Source organism: Microtus pennsylvanicus, chromosome 1 (genome assembly GCF_037038515.1).
Source record: "Microtus pennsylvanicus isolate mMicPen1 chromosome 1, mMicPen1.hap1, whole genome shotgun sequence".
Taxonomy (NCBI): Eukaryota; Metazoa; Chordata; class Mammalia; order Rodentia; family Cricetidae; genus Microtus; species Microtus pennsylvanicus.
Genome location: NC_134579.1, coordinates 60,707,843 through 60,734,382, shown reverse-complemented (window position 1 = coordinate 60,734,382; position 26,540 = coordinate 60,707,843). Strand labels below are relative to the sequence as shown.

At 47.2% G+C, this 26,540-nt stretch overlaps 1 protein-coding gene across 28 annotated transcripts in view; it reads right to left on the bottom strand.

Moving 5' to 3' along the window:
• The window catches only part of Kalrn (kalirin RhoGEF kinase), a 605,871-nt gene that overhangs the window by 190,256 nt on the left and 389,075 nt on the right, over window positions 1–26,540 (bottom strand). For all 28 annotated transcript variants that reach the window (XM_075965457.1, XM_075965466.1, XM_075965494.1 and 25 more), the window contains exons 28-33: window positions 22,599–22,691; window positions 17,853–17,964; window positions 15,827–16,017; window positions 15,305–15,406; window positions 13,949–14,091; window positions 10,914–11,016 (exon numbers count right to left, since the gene is read on the bottom strand). In XM_075965457.1, the coding sequence (XP_075821572.1) occupies window positions 10,914–11,016; window positions 13,949–14,091; window positions 15,305–15,406; window positions 15,827–16,017; window positions 17,853–17,964; window positions 22,599–22,691 (744 nt within the window). The remainder of the gene's footprint in view (window positions 1–10,913; window positions 11,017–13,948; window positions 14,092–15,304; window positions 15,407–15,826; window positions 16,018–17,852; window positions 17,965–22,598; window positions 22,692–26,540) is intronic.

The following is a 26,540-nucleotide window of genomic DNA, read 5'->3' as shown; positions in this document are numbered from 1 at the left end:
TGAGACAATATTGCAGGTTTATTACATGGAAAAATCTAAACCAGTACCTACTATGCGCTACCTCTGTCTGAAAGGGTTTTTGTTTTTGACACTTCTTCTCTATTTATGCTTGTACATGAATGACATGGTGAACATGTGCAGGTCAGAGGACAACTTGCGGGAGCCCATTTCCTCCCTCCTACCAAGTGGGTTCCAAATATTGAGTCTAGGTCCTTGGGTTAGGCAGCAAGCATCCTCGCCCTCTGAGCCATCTTAACAGCCTGAAAGTTTTTTTTTTTTAAAGAATAATAAATAAAAAGAACAAATAAATGTCTAAGGTTTTATATTTTAAAGGAAGGTCTCTAGAAGAATATAAACATTTTATACTGCAAGTGCACCAATGCCTCAATAATTATTTAAACATCCCAGAGTATATCCCTTAGTTAAAGAAAACAGGTTGGATTAGCTGAGCAAGAGAAACTACAAAATGGTTTGGGTAAAGATGATATGGGAAACGTTTTCATAATTCCCATGTATTTTTTAAAAGTCTGATTCTATATCAAAATAAAGCACTTTTTTGGATACAAATGTTTCAGAAGCACTGCTCTTTGACGTATTATCCAGGATTAGAATTAATATTTTGGGCTCAAAATTGATACAAAAGAGACTAGAAAGGAAGATGAACTTCAAGGCAAGGATGCTTTCGACTTTTAGTGTCAAAATCTTCCCAGCTCCCAGGCTAAATTTGTCTTTCAAAGCAGCATTGTACTCGGGTGAATGAATCGTATCTCAACAGACACATTTATCTCAGCAACGTCTCTGATGCTCCCCACAGAAACTGGCAAAAAGTGAGAGTCAGCACATTTGTCTCATTCGAGGAACACACACACACACACACACACACACACACACACACACACACCTGCATGGCTGCTGCCTATGGTCACCTGCAGGACACCTGGGTGTGAACTCAGGGCTGCAGGCAAGGGCAGAGACTATCCTGTATAGAGCGAATCCAGGGTTCCAGTTATCAGGAACACTCAATTCAATGACACTGAATTTAAAAAAAAAAATGAATTCAGTGTGGTAACAGATTTGACGAAGTTTTCTGTTCTCCTCCCCACTGACCTTGTCCTGTGTTAAAATGTGGGAAATTTTCCCAGTAGCCTATCGTCTAAACAGAAAGTTTACTGATTTGGACTTCCAGCCAGTTTACTTTAAAGTCAAATGTCAGAGAACATATCCTGCAAAATTTTTTTTGGGGGGGGGGTGTCGAGGAAAGCTTCATGAATGAGATCAAGCTTCACTGGTCTCCCTAGGGTAGAGAGGTGAGATGGTGGGCTCCGCACTGGGGAGTTCAGAGTCCACCATCTGAGTGCAGCACACTCCCAGCTTCCCCTCTCTGTGGACTGGATCTTTTCACAATGCCTAACTTAAACTGACCATACCTGGGCTCACAGCAGCAAATGCTCCAAGCAATGTTTCTGTGTCTTTACTTATAACCTTGGCCTCTGTGTCTGGAACTGTGCAAGGTGCAGGGTAGGAGCTTAACAAATGGTTGATGAATTAATCAACCAGATACAAAGACAGCATACCCCCGAATCCTGAGGAGAAGAATTTTCTTGTCTTCTGTTCACTAAGCCAACCTGCTTCTCATTGCAAGTATGCTACAGAAAACCAAGGAACCTTCTGAAACTCACTCATGCAGCAGAGACAATGCAATCTCGAAGGAGCCAGGGATTAGAGAAAGCTGCGTCTACTTCTCGCGTTTGCTGTTGCCTTTCTATCAGTAGATCATAAAGTTCAGAGGGGTAGGGCAGACAGCAATGGAGGCAAGAGTGGACCATGGCTCAGGTCAGCAGGGCCTCATGGGGTCTGTGGGAATAACCCTGTGGAAGCTCTGTCTGTTAACAATTCTAAACAGGCTGTGCAGTGGTGGCCTATGCCTTTAATCTCAACACATGGGAGGCAGAGGCAGGTAGATCTACAGAGTGAGTTCTAGGACAGCCAAAGCTACACAAAGAAACCCTGTCTCGAAAAATATAAATCCAAACAGGACCAAAAGCAGCACTCTAAAAGACGACTGTCTTTGGCCTTCTTGAAGCTCATAAGACTCAGGATTAAGTCACTACAAAGAGACAGAAATCTAACCATCCTGCCATAGGGAAATGGCTGCTGCAGCACACACAAGGCCACACCCACCCACGGCAGGGCAGTAGTGGGGAGGGGGGGGCACTCTCTAAGGTCTGAGCCATATAGACCCTAACTACTTAGAGCAGTTTCTCTCATAGGACAGTCATCAGAGAAGAGGCGGCTGTTCCTCAAAGGGACACCTGCTGCCTGTCGCTCCTGGGAGATGTCCCAAGGTAAAAATTATGTCCTTAGTGTTAGCTCCTTGGAGAAATCTACCAAACGGGGTGCTTTTGATCTCCAGCAACAATGATCATATGACCTCATTCCAATGTTATACTCCCCCCCCCCCACCACAGTGGTCATGATGGGTTGCAGAAGTCAACAGGAATGAACCAAATGGCGCTCAACTGCCAGAGAGGGAAACCTAGGCAAGGCACTTCAACCAGCACTCAAGGTCAAGAATCAGGGCAATGGTGGGAAAGCCAGCCCAAGAGGCTTTCCCCAGAATGCTATGTTGCAGCATCAGGTAAGCACACTCGGACAGAAGGAACATTAGCTTTTACAAAACCACACCTTCAAACCAGTGTCAGTCTGCACTGTCCACCCTACCCTGCACTGATTCCCCGTGCAGTTTCTGCTTGAGGTTTCCAAAGGGCTAATGATCACGCTATTGAAAGAGGTCAACATAGGCACCACAATCCCAAAGTCACTGCTACTCATCCAGGAGCTCTGGAGAGCAGGCTTCCCAGTTTGCTCCACCCACCCACCAAGCAAAGTCAATCTTTCCTTCCTTCCTTCCTTCCTTCCTTCCTTCCTTCCTTCCTTCCTTCCTTCCTTCCTTCCTTCCTTCCTTCCTCCCTCCCTCCCTCCCTCCCTCCCTCCCTTCCTTCCTTCCTTCCAAATTCACAATACTTTTCCTCACCTAAGGAGGAAACAGAGTGCAGACAGGACTCTATGGGATCCTCCAGTACTTGCCCCGAATGCTGTCACTTTGCTCTCCACCTCTGTCCTCCAAACTGTGTCTGCCTGTCCATCTGTCCACCTCCTTGTCCCCAGCAGAACATGTGGGACTGGAGGCATACTCACTTGGGGCTTTGCTCTGGTCTGCCGCCAGTTAATCCACTTGAACATTGTGTCTTGTTTTCAGATTTGCTTTCGCCTTCCACCAAGACGTTAACAATGAAATAGGATTTCCCTTGGTGCAAACTTGGCGCAACTACAGCAGGGCTGAGTTGGTTCTGGAAACTCGCTCCTCCCAGGCAGCTCCAAGATAGGGATCAGCCTTGCTGCATCCCGGCACTCACTGCCGTGTGCTCAGAGCCCGACAGGACGGGAATCTTCTTGGGAGGCTGAACGACTCTGGGGCAGAATCACGCCCCCACCAAGGCCACGGCGTGAGTCATCAGTCCTTGGTATTAAAGAGTCTGTGATAGGCACTGCTACTCACATGCCAGCCCAGAGCCAGTATGGGCTATAGCACCACCTTGCCACTTGCTCAGGGTTGCCGTGGGTTCACTGCCTACGGGGCTGGGTGGAGCAGCAGCAGCACAAGAAGCGGGCAGATCAACAAGCTGAACTATGAAGGGCATAGCAACGGTACCGTTTTAAATCTGATGGAACTGGGAAGACGGACTTGGGTTTGACTATCAGGTCACACTGTCATCCAGTGTCTTTGTGACTCTGAATAAGTAATTTGGTTACTTTTCAACGATGAAGGATGTTGGTTGGTGATTGAAGGCTTGATCATTTCTGGGGTATTTCTAAATTTCCTTCCTTTCCTACTTCTTTTTGTTTCTGGTTTTCCAGGAGGGGGTTTTTCCACAAAGCCCTGGCTGTCCTGGGATTAGCTCTGTAAACCAAGCTGGCCTCAAACTCAGAGATCCACCTGCCTCTGCCTCCTGAGTGCTAGGATTTAAGACCTGGGCCGCCACCCCCCCCCAGGCTCTCTTCTCTAAATTTCTGATACCAAATTTCAGGCTCACCCTCAATGAGCCAAGGCCTTGGGTAATGCCTGCAGCCTTTACTTACAGCTCTAACCATTGGTATATAACTTGCCCAAACCCTCCCCAGTCCTTCAGGGAGGACACCCATGCCATGCCAACACTTAGAACAAAGATATTTTGTGCAGCCAAGGTTCTGACCCTGGCAGACAATCCCCAAGCTTCCAGTTAACTGCCATGGTTCAACAAAGTCCTCACCAGCCCCTGCCTTTCATGACACTTACTTGCTTTTTCAGATGATTGGCAGTTCTGATGACTGGTTTCCCGAGGGGGAAAATATTAACGGATGGAATGTTACTGAGACTTATTAATTACTATAATGTCGGGAGGAAAGGTTTTACTCTTTGTCCCCAGGCAGTGAAGTGCATTTCCTGTCATCTGGTGGACATTGCAGGGACTTGAACCACTCATCTGGCAAGCTGATGCTGTGATAAACATCACTGAGAAAGTGGGGACTGCATTTTCAGGAGGTGACAGAGCACCCACAGATGAGGCTACAGGCGTCCTGACAGTCCTGGACTCCTCTGCCATCTCCTCTCCCCCAGCTACCTGAGCACCATGGAAAAGAACAACGGGAAAACTATGCTAGGAAAAAATAATGAGTTTCAAGTCTAGCCCTGGATTTTAAGATGAGACATTAAATAACACAAAATAAATAAATAAAAAACCTAAACCACATTTGGGGCTTGAAATCGTAAAGTGGAAGTGGTATTTTCTTACAAGAAAGGACTAAGATAACGAGGAAAATCAGAATCTTTTTGATTGAGATTTATGTTGTGATTGCAGTCTAACACACTGAGGCCTGGGGTGTGAGCCCCTGAGAATCAAGGTTGCTTTCATGGCTCAAATTTCAATACATCCACCCCCAGCCCTGGTAGGTAGAGGTGCAACTGCATACTCTTCCCAGGGATCTTGAAGTGTTTTGTGATGGAATGGGAGGCAGCATCCCCCTCTCTATCTAGGGATAGTTTATGAAATCTTCAAGCCCACTGACTCCAAAGACTCAGTAAAAGAAGAGCTATAGCCCATTTCTCCCAGGCTTGCCTGGGACCTCAGAAGTCCTCATGGCCTGGTGGACAGCAGGTGGCACACACAGTTGACCAAGACATCTGTCATGATCACATGTCTCAAACTCAACTTGGGTGGTCCTCTGTGGCTCTTAAGAATTTCTTAAGTAAAACACATCACGTGAGCTTAGTCTCTGTCTCTGTACTGGTGGGCATTTGGCTATCTCTTCAGAGACAAAACTCAGTAGCCTGTGGCCTCTTCAAACTTCAGGTAGCATGCTGTTTATTTTCCTGTCTTGGGTAGCTGAAGTGGAGACCTTCCCTGAGCCCTGGGGTCCCCGAGTCCCACACACATTTTAGAAATGATCTCATCTGGTCCTTCAGAACTCTGGGAAAGACAGTCACTGTTCTCTTTGATAGGGTTGTGACATAATGTGACCATCCTAGATCATGAGCAAGTCAGTATGGAGTCCAGACCTGATCTTAGGACCCATCCCCTTGCTACCAATCACATGCTCCCTGTAGTAGATGCTACGGAACCCTGCCTAGGTCTCCTTTTCTACCCAGGCCACAGCTGGCGGTGGCCTCAGGCAGTGCACAGCTGGCTATAGCCTCAGGCAGTGCACAGCTGGCAAAAGCCTCAGACAGTGCACAGCTGGCTATAGCCTCAGGCAGTACACAGCTGGCAAAAGCCTCAGACAGTGCACAGCTGGCTATAGCCTCAGGCAGTACACAGCTGGCTATAGCCTCAGGCAGTGCACAGCTGGCTATAGCCTCAGGCAATGCACAGCTGGTGATAGCTTTAGACAGTATACAGTTGACCTCGCCTCAGGCAGCACACAACTGGTAGTTGCCTCAGACAGTGCACAGTTGGCGATTCCTGCCTGAAGCTTCAGGAGGGATCAGGCTGAGCTTAATACCATCTGAACTACATGTGTATCTGCCTTGTATGCCCTCAATAGATCACCTGTATGGGAATCTCAGTTAAGGCTCCACATGTGAGGGATTGGATTTAGGGTGTATTCTTTGAGGAGCTCTATCTCTGTCTGTACTCTATAAGACTATCTATTGTTTGTCCACTCATGAACTATTTAATTGAAGAGATTCTCCTTTTCTCTAAGTGATTCGTTCCTTTTCTATCCACAATAAGTTTTACATCTAATGAAAATAAACGAGGTGTTTATTTCTCTGATGCTCTCATCAGGACAAGGAGATGCTATTCTTTCTTCCCAATTATTAAATCAAAACTGGTCATAACCCAACACATTGAACTGATAATTCAGAGTTAACACCAGGCGTTAACACCAGCTCCTCAAACCTCCATACTTCCCCATGTATCTCCCCACTCCATGTCATACCAGCATCCCTTATCTACCCTGTATCTTGGCTCACACCAGCTCACTACTTAGGTTTTGCATTCAAATCCCACACCAATTGTAAGATGTTTTGGAAGTGTCCATTTCCTTATTATTTTTTATAGAGAACTGCGCCCACAGTTCAATTTCATTTCAACGTCTCTCTCTTCAGCTAGTGTGGATCTGTCCAGAGGTTAACAGTGCTTTTTGCATAGAGGGTATCTCCCCTAGGATGGATCTGTGTTGTTTAATTCAATCAAATTTTATTGGCTACATCCACCATGCCTGCCCTGAATGCATGCTCCAGGCTCATCGTAGTGCAGATGTCTGTATTCTACCATCAGCATCGGGCAGGCATCCATGGCCTGAAAGAAGACTCTCCTCACTGACGCCTCATCACTGCCTTCCTTGACTAGAGTTCTGTGGATCCAGATACTTGCTGTGTGGTAGCACAGAACTCAAGCCCCAGAACTCAAGGTCTCAAGGGGAGGGGCCTGAGTGGAGGCTGTCCTGCTCTGAGCAGCACTAGCAAACCCCCAGACAGACACTGTGGGATGAAGTAAGCACTTTCATTTGCCTTGAAGAAATAGCACCTTTGTGCAATGTAGGCCTGTGGAAAACCTAATTATGTAGATCCATTTGAGGATCAAACAAAAGCAAGTTTGGGAGAGTGATTAGTGGGATTTATCTCCGGAGGCGCTCAGCTCAGCTTTGCAAGGGTTTAATGCAGAATTATGAATAATGAACTAGGTTCTCACTAAGGGGGAGGCTCACAGCTTAAGCCAATAGTCCCCGCTCCTCTGACACAGGGAAAGGAGGTAGAATTTCCATCTCCTAAGGCCTTAGAGAGGGGCTAGAATAGGGGCTTCCACATGGAGGTGAGAAAGGACGCTGCATACTGGCCTTTCTTGCTAAAAAGCAAGAGCATGGAGGAAGGAACAGAAGGTTGTTCTGGGAGATGTAGCTAACACAGTGAACGGAGTTCTTTATATTCAGAACATGCTGGAACATGGGGTGGGTCTAGACCAGAAAATCGAGTGGACACAAAGCTGTTCTGTACTCAGATTTCTAAGTCACTTGCCTAACTAAGTCTGTCCACGAAAAAGGCATGGATATTACATGTGTAACACTGGGTACTAGAATAGACACCATGAGCATCTTAGGGGAAGTTCTGAATGCAGCAATGCTAGGGCATGTATTCATGGTCAGAGCCCATGTTCAAGTTGCCAACCCTTCTAAATACCCTGTTTTATATAGAATTGATACACTGAAGAAGTCCAATGGGAGGTAGCCCAGGAAATGGAATAATCTGGGAACATATTAATATAATCAGAGCTGGAGAAACCAAAGACTTCTAATATAACCTTCAAAGACTAGGAAAATGATATGACTCATGTCTCTAAATACCCACAGCCCAAGGGCCTACCATTGTTCAAAAGTAGTCAACTTTGGATTATTCAATGTCAGGCAGAAGTAGATCATAATCCACTAATAATAAACCAACCCACGAGTCAAGGCTAGCAACACACGTCTATGCCTGAAGAGTCCCGAGGCTAACATGCAGAGGGGAGGGGAAATGCCTCTCTCTTTACAGTCAGGTCAACTAAAGAAGCCTCCTCATCTTAGGACCAACACAGATAAGAAGCTGCTGGCGGCTGGTGATAACCAGAGATTGGAATCTACTCAAGAACTCATGAAATCCCTCTCAGTCTGCTGAATCATCACATTCGTACCACAATACTGCAAGTTAGCTTGTACCAAACGTCAGCCAGCCGCTTGTTCTTCCCAGCGACTCTGTGAGATGGTATCGTTTCCCTATTTAATAGATGGGGAAACTGATATGACAACCTGGGCAAGGTGACAGAGTGGCGTTGGAGCTGGGGTTTATCCAGCATGTTTTAACGCTTTCCATCATACTATGGGTGTGCAAGCACAATGGGTGACTGGGGGCATGCATCAGCACTAAGTGGGCTCCCCAGAGCCCTTCAGCCAACCAACAGCGCAATGCAAGTCATTCCTTTGCATCTGAGGAGGAAGCTCCTGCATGCTGAAGGAAGCCCACTGCTGGAGTGACTGATTCTGTGAGGTCCCTCCCCTGACCTCCCCCTGCAGCCGTCATCAGTTACCCTTCTGAGTCAGGCCAGAGTCTTTTATGTGGTTAGCTGGAAAGCAGGCTTCTCTGGTCTCCTAGGAGAGGTGGAAGGACCATCATAGGTTGATGACACCTATGAGTTTGAGAAATTGCTGGACGGAGAAGCAAGTCACAGGAGTCCTCACTGCTGGGTTGGGAGTGTATCGCCATCAACAGGCTATTACAATGTTTGTTTGAAAACAAGTGGTTTTTCTAGGCTTCATATATGGAGCAGAACTGATTGCCTCCTCACCTTCTGCCTGGCCAGAAAAGGTGGCTGGGGGCTGATGGTCCCAACAGGGCAAGTAGTCCAGCTTACTAAGTTTTCTGTTCAAACCTGCTGCGATTCTTTAATGTCTTAAAAAATAAGATGTTTGTATACTTAGATGCTTTTGGAAAACCGTTTTAAGTGGCCTCTTAATCCTCAGTTCCCTGAGACCTAACAGTACGTATGTATATTCATTGATTTCACAAATAGTTCCCGAGCCTTGACATACGCTGCATGCCAGGAGTACAGCCGTGGAACAGACAGACACAGCCCATGTCCGCATCGGGGACCAATGGCCAGGCCATAGAGACAACAGCAAACAAGAAATTGCACGGATGGGAGTCACACTCAACAGACAGTGCACATCTCGTCACAGTCTCCAGCACGTGGCTGGGCACACGGCAGGTGCTTGGACAGGAATATGTGTCTGGTCTGTGTGTGGCGTGTCTAGAAAGGACACCCTGCTGCTGAACTCAGCACCGAGAGTTCTGGCTTCTAGAGGGAGGGGAAAACGTGGCACTGGTCGGGCCTGAGTTCTGTTTCCTGCTTTAACACTGACCACTAAAATCTTCTTCGGGGAGTCACTTGGAGGACCCTCAATTTTACTTAGAGAGAAGTTTAAGTGTTAGCATCCCTTGTTCATACTAAAAGGCCTGCTGTCGAACGTGCAGCCGAGCCTCATTTACCTTGCCAGCAAGCAAAGAAACAGACAAGAGGCCCCAGCTCAGCGCTTTCTGTCTGTGTCAGGGTTAGCAGCTGCGAGGGGTGAGTCCCTCAACAACAAAGCTGGAAGTCTATGTCTGAACATGGGCAATAGCACACTTGACTTACCAACCAGGGACTGCTTAAGAAAAAGAATGCTTTTATTCACAGGAGAGTCTAGTGTGATCAGACAACAGACCGGAGGAGCAGGAAAACACAGAAATAGTCTCCTTCGTGTTTTCGTAAGTAGAAAAGCTTCAAATGCTCCATTTGCTCGGCTAGTGAAAACGGCTTTAAAACATGACAGCAGCCGCCAGATGGAATTAACCTCTAATGTCCTTGAGTCTAATAAAGTGTGGTTAGGGTGACGTGGCGCCATTATCGCAGCAGGGTTAGGGCACAGTCCCCACACTTAGATCTTAGTGGCTTTTTTTTCCCCAAGAACTAATGAATGCAGAAAAGTACTCCTAACTTAGATAACGTAACTGAAGTATGGACGTAGCCTATTGCTTGAGGCTGAAGGGCAGCTTGAAGGACCAGGCCAAGAAGTGTTTGGAAAAGTCTAACTTCATGGGAAACATTGCGAATATGCAGCAGTGATTTACCTCATGTTCTGGACTGTGGGGAAGCGCATGTGAGGGGCCCTGGGCCCTGCGCCCCTCCTCTCTTTGCTGCAGAGTTCAGCTACTGCTTTCTGCAGGCAGCTGGAGCAAATCCACGGGGAACGGTCTCTTTCCTGCATTCCCCTCAGAGCTCTTAGTGTGGCTTGCTTGCTCCAAAGTGTGGGAGTGAAGTGATCAGGATTCCTTTAGAGGACGGTGTTACCCTTCATACGCCACTTTCTGTCCCTCTGTCCCTAATCTCTCAGAAACGGAGGCCCAGGTACGTGGCTAGGGAAGAGTGTCATCTACCCACTAGAGTCCTTTTGGGTCAAAGTCCCTTACAGAGTCGTGTCCATGTGGCTATTTCCCACACCACTAGTGTAATTTTGAAATATGCCCCCATCGAGCCATTTTAAATAGGAGCCAGCCACAGCTACTGGTGTCCTAGGACACTATTCCAACCTCAGCCTCTCTGAGGTCTTCTCCTGAGGCAGCACTTCAGCAGCCCAGTGTGGTGTTTCAGAGGGATCAGACACCTTGCCTCTCTTACTGTTCACCTTTTCATACGGCATGGCTCTCCTGATCCAGCCTTGCACGTCCCTCTCGGTCAGCATGGTACAGCTGGGTCCTGCTGTTTGGCTCCAGAGTGGGAGGGATTTTGAGCACAATTCTCCAGGGCTGGCAAAACCAACCACAAGTTTGGGTGTTGGGAAGGCAGGTTGGGACTCTGTCTTACCTTGTCACTGTCCACTGTGTTCTGAGAGGTCCTGGAGGCGATGGATATGGTGTCTGGTTGGCTGCTCCCATCCCCCTGGCTGTCACCATCCTCTACTCCATCCCTGCAGGAAGAAGAGAGAAAAGAAACAGGGGTGGGGGTGGGGGGAGCCACTGTGGGTTTCGAGCACACAAGGCTTTCCCAGCTGGCAAAGCGGTGGCTGAGCAGCCCTAGCCGGATTGTCTAGCATTATCCCGTTAATGGGTGCAGCCTATGTGATTTCCAGGAAAGCTCATCCATCTAAGCACATGACGGCTGCAGGACGGAGCACAGCACAACGCAGGCCCTACGTCCCTTTTCAGCCCATACTGTAGGTGGAGCATTAAAAATGACAGCTACAAAAATTGGGACTGAGTCTGATATAGGCAGTAGGAAGATATATCATACTTAGAACCTGGGTTTCTAGCCAACTAACAAGCTTCCTTTTCCGTAGCCACAGAGGTCAAGGTTCTGCATGTTATAACTCAGATGGGGGTTGGCCTGCTGTTGGTATAAGGGAAAAAAAGAAAAACAGTGGATAAGGTACTCTTTTTTTCCCCCTTTTTTCTAAGATGCTGTTTTGCTATACTTGTTCACACCAGCCTTGGGTACCTGGGTCTAAGCAAGCCTCCTGCCTCAGCCTTCCAAGCAATTGAGACTATAGGCTTGTGAGCAGGAATTTATTGTCTTCTTTCTGATGGGTCTTACTGACTTCATCTGATTTGTGCTGCGTTCTCATCAACACAGAAGGGAAAGGCTCTTTCTCCAAGGTGGGGACAGCTCTGTCCACAGCGGCATTAGAGGCAGCTGTGCTCCTTGGCACTATTATGGCACTTGACCCCTGACCTGGGTCTTAGCTCTACAGTTTCTACAGCGAATTGCTCTGTCAGAGCTCTGCCTTAGGATTGTGTCCTGACTCTGTGCCGAACCCAGAGTCAAGCCATGGAGACAGTTGCCCGGGAACTGCTGACTAGTCTGTTAGGGAGATGTAAGTTGAGGTTAAAGGACTAGCAGAGGAAACCACAGCTATTCCCATGGACACTTTCACAGAAGTCACCCACGCTCCATGATGCTTGCTGAGGGGTAAAAGCCTGGAGAGACGAGGGGAAACTGGATGCAGGAGAATCCCACCGCATGGGCAGAGTGCCACATCCAATGACTCCATCTCACGGAGTCTGGACAACTATGACCTGGCATACCTGTGAGTGTACATGGACATACGTGTGCATGAGGGTGTCCATGCAAGTGTATATGTGTGCATAGGCCATCTTTCTGGGAAAAAGCAGTTTCTCCCAGGCAAACATTTCTAAGTTGACTGCTTCCTTACCACTTGTGGGCTTGGAAAATGCCAACTTATTTTAATAACATAAGCCACACACTCGTAGGAAGGCAGAATCTGCTGTGAAAAGAAATGATATAACGTATTTCTAAGCCCCAGATGAAGAACCTTTGGATCATCTGTTGTTTTGGATGGTCTGGGCCACCTCCCCTTCCTCCACTTGGAGGTGGTTGGGATCTGGCTGTACTTTCTGCTTCCTGCTGTTTTGGCCTATTATGGACTCTTCTGGTCCATTCCAGATGAAGCCAGTTCTGGGGGCTGAAAGGGCCGATCCAGGCAGCAGTGTGGGTGGCAACCCCCAAGCCAATATACTCCTCCATAAACCCTGCTGCTATATCTGGGAAGCCAAGGGAATGGAAGCACAGGCTGCCTGGTTTTCTCTGCAGGCTGTGAGGTTTCTCTCCATTCCTTGTAGGATAAGAGAAGAGGTAGGGTACAGAGAGAAGCTGGGGACATTTCTAAGACATGCCCTTCATGTGTTCTAGAAACCCTCCAACTCTATCTCAGATTTCAGAGAAACCCTCATCAGCCGCAACTAAGTTTCCTTCTCACACAGCCCTGGAAAATCCATTCCTTATAACAGTTTCCTCTCTGTATTCCTTGTTGAAGCTGGACCTCCCTGAAGCAGGGTCTATCTCCAGTGCTAAAATAAGCCTCGAGTCTAGACATGAGCACATACAATGAAGACGGGTCTTTTTCAATAGAGTCTTAATTGGCCCCGCAGCACAGGGGAAGCGATCTGATGCTGGCCATGACTTTGGGGGTGTCTCTGTTTCATTCACACTCTTCTTTGGGTCTCTCAGTGCTAGCATTCCAGGGCCACGACTCTGTAATGGTTCACCATCTTGCTTATCCTGGATGATACCGAAAGGTCAGCTAAGCCCCATGATTTGTGCCATTTGTGAACTGGGGAGGAGTAGAAACCATGCCACCACGGGTGACCACACCTCTCAGGACCACACTGTGCTGTATATTTTTTTCTTTAAGACGTATGTGAAATTGTTGTATGCTTTTCTCTAAACACCCTTAGCAGAGTCACCTCAAGTGATCATACCACATGGTAACTTGAGAAAGAAACACCTACGAAGCCATCTACGGCTCAGAAGAAGTTAGGGTTCAGAAGGGTCCAGACATATTCAAGAAATAGGTCCTCTGCTGCCTGAAGTCACTGACCATTGAGCGTGAAGGACAAAACCTCCTCAGGAGCTGCGGCTATATCCTCGATCATGCAGCCTACCCCAGGGCTGCATGAGACTCCTCTGCCATGCCACCAGCGTGGAGGCCTTCCCACTCAAGGAACTGTCCTTCCTGAGCCTTCCCCACCTCCACAGAGGGCCACCACTGTCCCCTCTTTGGCAGCATTTACTCTCTCTGGAGGCTACTGCTCTTATGTAACCATTCCATGAACAAGACGTGGTTTTTGGAAGGTCCTTGGGGGAAGCAACCTAACCTATACTTCCTCTCGTATTCTGGTAGCAAACAGTGCCCAGAGAACCCCAGCTGCGTTAACGGGCAGTGACTGGTGAGAAGTTCAAAGATGACAAAATTCACCATGGGCAGAGCTCGTGGGTCTTCCGAGATGGAGGAGAGCACAGTTCCCTCTAGAAACAAAGGGTCACCCTCATCCCTTTCCCTGAGGCACACGGGGCAGCAGAGCCTGGGGAGAGGTGCTGGTTACCTCTTACTATTGTTCCTCAGTTTGGCTGGTGTTTTGGGGAGCTGGATTGGCTCCTTCAAAGCTCCTTTAAGATGGATGATCCTTTCCTGAATCACTTCTCGAATGTTCTTGATCCACTCCTGCTTGGTTTCGATGTTGGAAGCCTAGAGCGCCACAGGAAAAAGCATTGAGAACCCCATCTCTTGTTGCTCATAAAAACCACGTTCAACTCCCCCCGACAGGTGCAGCTGTTATCCCCAAAATGCCAAATCTTTGGGGGGAATTTATTTTGCCCTTTATCCTTTGACTCTTTAATCTCAGAGACGTCCAACTTCAAGACTCAAATGTAGACCTTATGGGGAACTTGTAAAAATATTTTACAATTCCTTAGGCACTGACCAATCTGCTATTGGCCCTGGATGGCCTAGGTTACCGCTTGAATTGAGGACTCTAGGAGGCTCTGGAGGCACTTGAGATTGTGGTATCTGAAAGCAGTGGCTATATACCAGCAGGATAATGGGTATATGCCAGGATGTTTAACAGCTGTGCCACCCATACAGCCTGCACAGGCTGACAGTCAGTGTCGGGGTTCGAGGCTGCTAAATGTGCTTATCAGAAGCACCGCTCTCATGCCAATAATATTCTACAGTCTTCCTGGATCCTTTTTCAGATAATTCTTCATAGCAGGTAGCAACTATCCGGCAAATTAAGGGTGGACAACTTGTGACGCTTTTGCCTGAGCTGGACCACGTGTTCCTTGGTAATGGACACTTCCTTGACTAACCAGTGACCAGTGGGAGCTCTATTTGCAGTATCCCTACCTAGTCAGGCTAGTGCCACCACCAACAGTGACTCCACACCAAGCTGAACCTGGGGAGCTGAACTGACCCCTAGGCCTCTAGACTGCTGGGACTTAGTGGAGCTTCTGGAACACACATTTCCAGGGAATAGGGACCATATATTACACACGGCTCCTTTTTATGGCTCTAAACAGACAGCCTTGTATGTGGAGGACATTTAGGGTGATCTGCTGAGCAAACAGGGCACCTGAACTGAAGATGCCTTTGCTAAAAGGCTGGTGGCTTGTGCCACTGGAAAGGGACATATGGCAGAACCCAGCTGACTGGGCCTTGTTAGGGAGGCCAATGGGTCATTCTCCATCCTCTATGAACTTGAGGAGAATATCTGGCTCTGACATTCTGGGTTCACCTGCATGGTAGATTTGCCTCTCAGCACCTGCATGATGCTGTCATTCCCAAGAGAAAACCAGTGGCTCAGTGGTCCCTAGACCCTGCTTTTTGGGGTCCTATTGCGGCTTCCTCTACCCTCCCCTACTATCCCAACTCCCGTTTTGGGCTGGAAGAGAGCGGTACTTACTTTGAGCACTGTTTTATTGTCTGAGGATGGGGTGCGCCCAGACCACAAGGCGAATTTGCAGGGGTCGCCTTCTACATGCTCGGTCACACCCAGCTCTGAGGTCTGTAGACAGGAAATGCCTGTGAGAGGCGGGGAAGGGGAGGGCAGTGGGGGAAACTTAGGGCTGGGATAGGAAGGGGAAGGCAACAAAGAGGAGAGGGCTGAGGGAGGGGCTTCTGTCAATCAAGCTTTAACAGACTAGATATTTTGTTCATATACTCAGGATGAGAGGACCAGCAGGCATTTGTATGATTATCAGGTCAGGGAGGGATGAGGAGAGAGGTGCTCAAAGCAAACAGAAAGACCTGGGAACTCTAAGGTACACAGTGGAGGATGTGTGTGTTGGGGGGGAGTAGGAGGCATGAGCCTTGGTCCAGGAGAGCTTTGGAGTAGAAAGAGGTGAGCTGTATATGTCCATATCCCTTCCTGCCATAGGTTCTAAGGAAGCAGGGACTCTTGTCTTTTCCCACCTGCCCCACCTACCAGTAGCTTGTTCTTGTAAACATATTTCGTGTGTCCTGAAGAGTCTTTGATCTCCTTGCTAAACACCAAGGAGATCTCAAAGAGGAACAGGTGCCGCTCCCGCCCCTTCCGGATCAGCGACTTTGGGTCCCACACTTGAAAGGCATCCTGAAGAATCAACTCCCCCTGTACATCCAAGTTCTCATCGAACCCTGAAAAACACCCATGTCCACTGTGGAGTTTCTCCAGCACTACACTCAGGGGAAGCTGTGTTCTATTCCCCCTTGGAGAAAGGTTTCCTTCCTATTAGCCTCCGTGGAGATCTAACGTAGCATTTCTGCCCTTAGGAACCTAGCTAGACATCTCCCATGACCCATCTGTCCCATGTTTCCTACATACATAGGCAATATGAGTAGGGTTTTCTGAAAGATCCCATGTGATTCTTCCCTCCCCATGTAAGAGGGGCTGTGTGTCTCCCAAACAGGCAGTCCTCAGTCTCAAAGCATCTTCTTCCTCCACAGTTCCCTTGGCTCCTACCTCTGAGTGGGGCTGAGGTTGAATACTGTCTAGAAGAGTACCCTTGATTCTGCTTTATTCGTTATTGCCCCATTTCTCATATTCCATCGTTAGGGTTCTTTTCTTGCTCCTAAGCAGTGTGGCGCATAAGCTTTCAACACTTTCTATTTATACTTCGAATCTTCCAGAAGGTTCCCAAATTTTAGTGCACACAAGAACCACCTGGAATGCACGTGAAAACATCGATTCTGAACATCCCTCTCCTAAGAGCTTCTGGTTCAGTAGGTATTAGAAGAGTCCGTCAAAGTGCACTTTCAACCAGCTCTATTACACAGGGCCACAGACCATACTGTGTCTCTGGGTGAGGGAAGATCTGGACGAATGGGGCACTTTTATAAAGAAGGACACCCAGTACTGGGGAGCCCATTGTACACAGGAACGAAGCGGGTGGAGAAATTATGGCAACAGGAGCACCTTCAGGTGATTAGTGCTTAGTCTAGAGTGGACGGAACTGGCTCTACTGCTCCAAGACCTAGGGATTCTTATGCTACGGGTAGTAAGGAAGTAAGGCCACCCCGAGTCTCTTAGATGAGGGTAGTGGGAGTGGTGGTATTGTGGGTCAAAGCCAGGACAGAAAGAGTACCCACACACTTACTTCCTTAGCGTCTGCTTGTCAGACTGGAAAGTTAAGACTTTACCCAGCTACCAAATCTATTTATCGCCAGGCTGGCTCCGCTGTGCATCTGTGCGACAAATCAGGACCACGTCCCAGGAGCCTTACGTCATAGTGCACTTGGTCTGGATTCTCAGAACACAGTTCGAACCCACTGAAGTTCTGTCGAGGTCGCTCAGCTGGGCTTGCTTTCCTAAGGGCTAGTTGCTAGTGTTAAGTGGATAAATAATATTCCATAAGACAATGGTCACCATGGTAAATTTAAGTTATGCAATCTTTTATATTTTAAAGAAGCTGGGCATGATGGTGCACACCTACTGTTTTAAGTATTCGGTTGGCTTATCAAGGATCATTATTTCAAAGCACAGCCTGGACAGTTTAGAGAGACCATATCAGAGAAAAAAGAACTGTAGCTCAGTCGTGAGTATTTATTCATCATGGACAAGGCTTGGGTTCAATTTTTTTTGAAAAAAGGTGTGTGTGTGTGTCTGTGTGTGTGTGTGTGTGTGATAGGTATCACACTACAGCCACTGGTGTATACCGTGTAATCAGTACTTCCAGTTCTCCTGCCTCTGAAGGCAATGCAAATGACCTGTATATGAACAGGTCTGTGGGGCTCTGGCCTGATGCTAGTGAAGATCACAGCCTGCACTGTGATCTCATGGCACCTGGAGACAGGTGTTAGCCATGCTGGTTTGTGGTGCTCCTCACACAGGTAGCCAAGGACCCATTGAACACCTGGTTTTTACCCTTTTCCCGGCTTGTTCCTTGCCTGACTTCATGCTACTTCCCCTTCTAACACACATTCTCTGGTCTTAGGATGGAGGTGGCATCCCAGAGGACTGGGAGATCAGCTACCTTCCAGCATGCTGACATGCATGGCATCATTGGCTTTCTTGGGGACACTGAGCATCACCTCCAGGCCATCCTTGAGCTCCCCTTTCCCTTCTTCACAGCAAGTTAAAAGTTCCTGGGGAAAAAAGTCCAGACACAATTAGGATCATCTGCCCAGCTTCACACCCCTCCCTTTCCTAAGCCATCAAGTAAATGATACACCAGCTTCCCTCTGTCTGTAACGCTTCCCTCAGAGAGAGCTATAAAGAAAGTGAGATGCGGATTATTGTCAAAAACGCAGCGACCAGATGAGGTCTAGCCAGTCCAAAGGAAGCTAATCCAACCCAATTTCCAATAGGTAGAATTCTAAAACCAGAGCACTCTGTCACTGTGCAGAGTGTCACCGCCTTTCTGGAAAGGGAATCGCTCCTGCTGAAGAGAACAGTGAGGAAACAGAAGGTGTGCTGCACTGTCTTCGTGGGTCACTGCAGGCCTATGGCTGACACCATGGGTCTCTGCAGGCCTATACTGACACCGTGGGTCTCTGCATGTCTATACTGACACCGTGGGTCTCTGTATGTCTATACTGACACCGTGGGTCTCTGCATGTCTATACTGACACCGTGGGTCTCTGCATATCTATACTGACACCATGGGTCACTGCATATCTATACTGACACCATGGGTCACTGCATATCTATACTGACACCGTGGGTCACTGCAGGCCTATGGCTGACACCATGGGTCTCTGCAGGCCTATACTGACACCGTGGGTCTCTGCATGTCTATACTGACACCGTGGGTCTCTGCAGGCCTATACTGACACCGTGGGTCTCTGCATGTCTATACTGACACCGTGGGTCTCTGCATGTCTATACTGACACCGTGGGTCTCTGTATGTCTATACTGACACCGTGGGTCTCTGCATGTCTATACTGACACCGTGGGTCTCTGCATATCTATACTGACACCATGGGTCACTGCATATCTATACTGACACCGTGGGTCACTGCAGGCCTATGGCTGACACCATGGGTCTCTGCAGGCCTATACTGACACCGTGGGTCTCTGCATGTCTATACTGACACCGTGGGTCTCTGCAGGCCTATACTGACACCGTGGGTCTCTGCATGTCTATACTGACACCGTGGGTCTCCGCATGTCTATACTGACACCGTGGGTCTCTGCAGGCCTATACTGACACCGTGGGTCTCTGCATGTCTATACTGACATCGTGGGTCTCTGCAGGTCTATACTGACACTGTGGGTCTCTGCAGGCCTATACTGACATCACTTTTATTTACAGTCATGACACTACATGAAGACTGACATCCATCCTGCTAGGAGCAGCTTGAGGCAGAGACATTACAGGTTTATAACAGCTCAGAGTTATAAAAGAGTTTTAGATCACAAGGATCAGGGATTCCTGACCTGCGCCAGTGACTAGCATTCTGGACTAGGAGTGTGACAACCACAGAGAGTGGGTGAAGAAGAATATAGCTCCAAGGAGGCCGAGCATGACCTGAAATACAGGTCAGAATACACACCTGGCATTCTGCTCGCCACCAGTCTTTCCATATTCTCTGACCCCGACCCCCAGGGACAGAGCCTGTTACTTCCGGGGCATCATGCCCTCTGACTTTTGTCCCTCCATGCAGTCTCACTTATAAACTCACAACAAAAGGAGCACAGTATTTGGTGGTAGAAGAAAAGACCATCTCAACCATCTTGATAGCCGTAAGATCATTTGGAATGTTTTTTTGCCCCCAGAAAAGGCAGTTTTAGGAAATTGAGAGATCATGAGATCCCACCTTGTAAGTATGGTTATGATGCCTCCTGGGTAATAAATTAAAGGCACTTGCTAGCAGGAGAATTCTTTCCTGTGGGATCCTCCGAAGTAGGACATATCTGCCCTGCTAGGACTTCCTGTAGTGAACAAACCTTTCATGGCATAGCTCTCTGCAAAGTGACACAGAGGCTAGCTAAGCAGTTCTCTAAGTAAGAAACAAGCACACTTCTGTAGGGTGGGGCCATGAGGCACACCTCACCGGGAGAGCTGGCATGTGGATCTGGGCCAGAGTACATTGCCATGGAGCCTCACCATGGTTCTGGACTTCTCCCTGATTCACTACCACCTTGGGGTTATCTGCCCCATTAAAATCATCAGTAAAGCTCTCTTCTTGGGAAAATACCTGCTTAGTGAGAGTCTGAAACAAAAACCCAGCATCTGGATTTTTTCTGAGTTATCTTGGAGACATTTCCATATGAACAAAAGAGTTTGGGGGGGGGTTCGGGTAGAGCACACATTGGGGGAAGTTGGAGCTCTTGGTGTCCCGTCCTTTCCAGTTGACATAATGTCATCATTATTCTGAAAGGCACTTCTACCACCCCAAAGTCCTCTGACATCCTCACTGTAACCCTCCCAACCTTGTTCTCAAACGTCAACAAAAGAATGCCAGGAGAAGAGATGAGAACGCTTCTGTTTGCAACAGAAAACACCAATTAGTTTAATCCTCCTAAGCAATTTAGCAAGCCTATCATTCTACCAGCAGAGCCAATAAATTCTCCGTGGCCTGTGCAACAGTTCCTGATAAGGGGAAGCCTGCATATTTAATTTAGGCTCCGAAAAGGACAGCTACAGCAGATTTACAAGCAGACGATCAAACACGCCAAATGACGCAGTTTCACTTTTTGTGCAACGCCTAAGTGACAAGCCCCAGGGGATACTGATAATTAAATATCAATTTATTTGGAATTAAACTGACTTCAAAGGGAAAATAAATGCCTTGTTATTTATAGTAAAGCTCCACAAACCATTTTTACTCATCAGGCACTCTGCCAGGGGCACATTTTTAAAGAGGCCAAAATTACCTTTTTTACAGTTATTTTACAACTTCCCTGCAATAAAACCACTGCTACCTTGTTTGTTTGACAAACACTTCTCTCTCCCAAACACATAGGAAGTCCAGAGTGTAGCTTGCCAGCTGCTGAAGGGTAATTCCAACCTCCCTTCCCCTTAGCACCTCTGCGACAGAACCCATCTGAGGGAGCTGCAGCATTACAGGGCTGGAATGGAGATGAGAATGGCTGTGTTTCCCTTAGAACAACATCTTAATCGATTCCAGATGGGCAGTGTGGCTGGGAGCTTCGGTGTTCATTAATGTCCTTTCAAAAACTCACAACCCTACAATTCCTTCAAAGGCTTTATTTTTTAACTCAAAAGCCACAAAAAAATCAATTTTTAAAATGAAATTAAAGATGATTTTATTTTATGCGCATGAGTGTCTTGCCTCTGTGCATGTCTGTGCACTACGTGCATGCCTGGTGCCCGTGGAGGCGAGCAGACGGCATCAGATCGTCTGGAGCTGCAGTTGAGTCCTATGCTTCCAGAGGATTTAGGTCCTCTGGAGCTTTTAACAGTTGAGGCATCACTTCGGGTTCACATAAAAACCCAGGTTTTAAAAAGGCCATCCGCACAGAAGCTAACTTAGAGGGTCAGGCATTTAGCAGGACAGAGAAAGAGAAGGCTGCTGTTCATGGAGTTTCAGGCTACAGAGTCCACAACCTGAGATTCAAAGATTCCATAGCTCCCATGGCCTAAATATCAGAATCACACTAAGTTCTAGAAAAGAGACTTCTTGCCCCAAGATCTTATGGGAATGTCTCGTCTTTACATGAAAAGTTTTAAAGAGAAGTAAAAGCCATTCTGCCAGGCTGGGTTGCCTGATGGTCTGTTCTCTCTTCTGAAGGATGAGGAAGGAGGGTAGAGGGAGGGCTGATCGCATGGCTCCGCCCTTCACAGAAAACAGAATAAAGAAGTGACACATTCGCCCAAGGCACCGCCTCCCATGCAGGACCATGAGTGCTGTGCTCCCTTCCTAGAGACCTGGGTAGCAGGGCTGCGATGGAGAACGTGTGATGAGAGCCTTGGGCTTGAAAGTCAGACTGGTTTTCAGATCTGGGAAGCGAGACTATGTAAGATTCTGCAGGTTCTCTAAACATAAACAAAACCGAGCACTTTCTCTGAAGTTACACTACTTTTACAAGTCCCCTAACTGTCCTTGTGCCCCTTTCATTAGACAATCAAAAATATATTCAAAAGGTAGAAAACCTCCACTCTTACACATCAAGAACTAATAGAAACATAATGATATTGAATTGTCTATCTCCATTTTCCTGGCTTCCTATAGAAACAACATACTTTTAGAATATCGGTACATCTTTACAGAAGAACTTAATTAGTGTTTTACATAATCTGATTACTGAACTTTTAAAAACTAGACTTTGAAAGAAAATCCACTCTCTTGGTTGGTTCCAGAAGCACTCCTAACATATGGCTCTCTACAATGGAAGATGTCGCTAAGTTTAATACATTCCTTTGGACTATTTTCCCAGACACAGCAGTCAAGATGGAAGATACCAATGGATGTATAGACCACAGTTTCCCTAAGATTTCCACCTTGGTTCCAGTAGGTGGGATACCCACAGGAGGAAATCTGCTCAGGAAGGAACTGGTCAATAATACCGGAGGTGGTAATCACTGAGAGTTTGCAATGGTAGCTGGAGGTGAAAAACAGTTACGACTTATTCCTGCTCCTTTTCTTTCATCTCTACCCCCCAAACAAGAATAGGACACACAGTCTCGAGCCAACAATGGTGGCGTGGGCTCATCTTGGGCTCTACCGTAGGTAGAAGAAAGGCTTTAGGTAAGGGTTTCCCACTGTCAGGGGGTCTGGTCAGGAATGAGGGTTGGATGGGGAGGGGAGGTACCTTCAGGAGCAGCTGGTACTTGGTGACTCTCTGGACAGGCTTAATAAGGTAGGAAGAGATGGAGTTGGCCAGGCCGTGCCGCTGCTGGATCTCCTGCAGGGTGAGAGTAGGTGTAATAAGACAGAGAGCAAGTATGTGTGTGTGTGTGTGTGTGCGCACGCGCACGTGCTTATGTGTGTCTGTGTGTGCGGACATTCTAAACACAGGAAGACAGGGTAAGGAGAAAGAAGAAAATAGACAAAAGTCGACATTTATGAGTAGACGTTCTTTAGGAGAGTGTGAGCATGGAGCAAGAACATGAAAAATCCCAAGAGACCAAAGTATACAGACAGAGAGAAATGAGAACTGGCAACGAAAAGGGAGAAAGAAGCCTTTGGGAAAGAATCGGGTTCATGAAACAGAAGTGGAAACTGAACAGAACCGGAGAAGCGGGGAAAGATAAAAGTAGACAAAGAGCGAGCGGTGAGTAAGAGTCTGAAGTGGGGCAGAGGTGAGACAGTGTGCGCAAAGGAACTGAGTGGAAAGGCACGGAGACAGAGGTAGCACAGAGGCCGGGGAAAGCCACACGAAGGCAGAATGAGACTCTGGGACTCATCTGCCTGTACGCTTCCTAAAACTACACAAGGATACGGCTCTACCCACCAGCTGCCTCTGCTGCAACTTAACACATCCCAGTAAGATCATTACGTCTCTCACACATCGCTCACTATCGTCAACACCTCTCCCTGCTCAGTTCTCCTGAGCTGGAAACCAGAGTCAGTCTTAGGAATGTCCCCTATGTTGTGCAGGGTGACAAATCTTTCCATCTCCATCCACAACTCGCACCCAAGCCAATTCCATGGTTTTTAGCTGCTGTTGGTGTCTCTTGTCTCACCTCTTAATCCACCCTCTACCCTATTGCAATAGATCACCTCGCAAGTCGAACGTGTAGAGAGAGGACAGAGAAGAGTATATATTAGTCCTTGTACGGAGGTCAGAGAAGGATACATATCAGTCCTTGTACTCAGAAGGCTTATCATCTAGCTGAGAGTATGCCACATACAGGAACTAAAGAACTGCAGAGAACATAGAGGGTCCACTACAGCCAATGGAAACAGAGAGCACCACAAAGGGCAGTCACAGAGACAACGCCCCAGGGCTAACACAATTATCACTTTATTAGAAACAGTATCCAGACAAGACAGATTTATAGATACAGAAAATGAGTTAGTGATGACCAGGGCTTTCATTTTTTGGTAGGAAGTCTGTTAACAGCTAAAATGCGCATACCTTCTTTGTATGTGGCGGTATATGTGTGTGTACATGTTCACTAGTGTGTACCTGTATATGTGTGCATGTGGAGAGCAGAGGCCAGTATCAGGATCGTTGATGACTGTAACTGTAAGATGTAACTTAAAATTTTGTAGTCAATATATGGCAATCGCTAGATTAAGAAATAAAAATTATTAAAAAGTTAGGGGGACTTTCAGCAGAAATAATTGTTGATAGCCATGTTTCTCCTAGCTAACTGTAGATTCTAGAGTAGTATTTGTAGATTCCAAACTGAGGTGTGGAGCAAGAACACTGAATTGCACAGAGTGGGCATTAGAAGCCATGTGAACATGCCGCATCCTGTTTCCTGCAGGTAATATATTCCATATGCACTAACACGCTTAGGAGATGTTGGAATCATCTGTTTGTTTGCTGTAAGACACCAATGATATGATGTAACCAAGCAGACAGGTACAGGGTGCTCCCTAAGCTTCTCTGCAAGAGCAACACTGCTGGAGAAAGCAGCGGACTTGTCTAGAGGTGGGTACACCTGGTTCCACACTGCCCTCTGGGGAATCTGCACTGTTTAAGAATGCTTACTGGGTAGTTTTTTGTTGCTGTGTTTTTGAGAGAGGGTTTCTCTGTGTAACCCTGGCTGTCCTGGAACTAGTTCCTTAGACCAGCCTGGCTTTGAACTCTTCCTACTGAGTGCTGGGATTAAAGGTGTGCACCACCACCACCACCACCACATGATTCTCTAGGGTAATTCTAACACATCTGGGGCAGCCCCTCTAGATTCCAGCATGCTTCCCGCTGACAAGTTTGGCACCATCTTTGTAGGATTGACCTTATCAGAAAAGAGGAAAAAGTGGCACAATTCTTGGCATGTGCTGGACATTTCAGTTCAGAAGTTTGCAGAAGAGAGTTACCAAAATCTTAAGTGTCATAGGTGCAGGCAAGTGGAATATTAAATGATTTTCTTTTGAAAGGTGAAGCTCATGACGAGGACAGATTAAGTTAGAATGAGCAATATCACTCCACCTCCTCCATTAGACACGGACTAGCAATAGGGACATAGGTAGGACTATTGGAAACATAACCCAGCACCAGGCCAAAACACACAGGAATTAGGATGCACAGCAAGGCTCAAGGGTGCAGGTGGAGAGAGCATGTGTGTGCAGAGAGGTGCATCTGCCGGTGGATTGCCACAAACTCTATGACAGAGACACAAAGCACAGTGCATGCATAACGAGTAGGGCTGGTGTAGGATGCAGCATTTGAGCTTGTGAAGGACAGGAAGCATTCTGAAGTGATACGTATGTCTGCATCCATATGTTTAAGTGTGGGAGACACACTCTTAGGCAAAGGAAAATGCTGGACAAAGACAAAGCGAGGCATTCTGCGGGCACAGAAATTGTGTTATTAAAACGCTAAGTGGAAGAAGGACACCATCCATTTACAACTTCAAAAAAAGACCCTTGTGGATACCGCTGATGATGAATCAACAGAGACTTCTTATGGAAATGCACTGTCAATCAAAGAAAGGACAGTATAGAGGATCCAATATAATAGCCGATAAATCCTGGTACCAGCTTAGAGAAGTATTTCCCAGGATTTTACATGACCCCAGGAATTCCAATTTCAGACATCTGAGGCCATTTCCACATTAATTATCTATTTTAAAAACCATGTAAGCTTGCTCCTCCCCTAGCTCCTCCCACTCAGTCCCTTCACTAAGCAATAAGGTCTCCACAGAATTGGTCTACTATGCTGGTATTGGCCTAGAATGACGCTCAAGAGGTTTATTCTGTCAACTGGAGTACAAGACCCCTGTTGCAACATTTTTGTATTCTCCTGGGGTCTTAGCCTGCTGTCTTTCAAGCAATAGGAAATGCCACAGAAGCAATGAAGCAGTGGGGCATCAAGATGGGCTGACAGCTGTCACACATTGCTGAGCAGGTTTCTGTCAAAGCCAACAGGACCAGCAGAGGCCATCAGTGCTGTGCGCTCTTTCATTTTCCTCATCTGTAACTTTCTGACTCACACATCCCTTGTGTCTTGCGGTACCTTTTCGATCCTTCCACTTTCTAGCCAATAGGTCAATCTTTAGGGAAACCAACACTAAGGGGATTTGGATTTATCCCATTGACCTCCAAGACCATTCTCATTTAACAGTCAAGGTTCTGAGAAAGCAGAGGATCCCAGCCTTCTCTGATCTTGATGTCTACAAACAGTTTTCAGCTCTAGCGGTCACCCCAATACCAGCCAGAGTCAGGCCAACTCATAGCATCTAAAGCAGAGGAGCTAGGAATTTTTCAAAGATTGCTGGTAAATTCCAACGTCTATTCACAGTGCAAACGAAGGCATCGGAAGTGGTTCACAGACCCGGGTGGGTATTGGAGATACCAGTGGACCCCTTACAACCAAGAATACTGGGCTGTATCCAGAAGAGATTCTGTGAACAGACCCAGAGTAGGGAATCTGTGCTTCAGAAAGATCCTAGGTGATGCTGATGTGCCTGGTTTAGTGACTATGCCTGTGGACCACTGAGTGAGAAAGAAAAACACCCTGGCAGCACTAGCTATATCATCACAGGCCTTGCTAGGTTTGGTGTTAAAAACAGAGAAAAAATGCCTTCTTGAAAATTGCAATTGAGATGGGATGGGGTAAAACAAAAGACAGTGTTTTGTT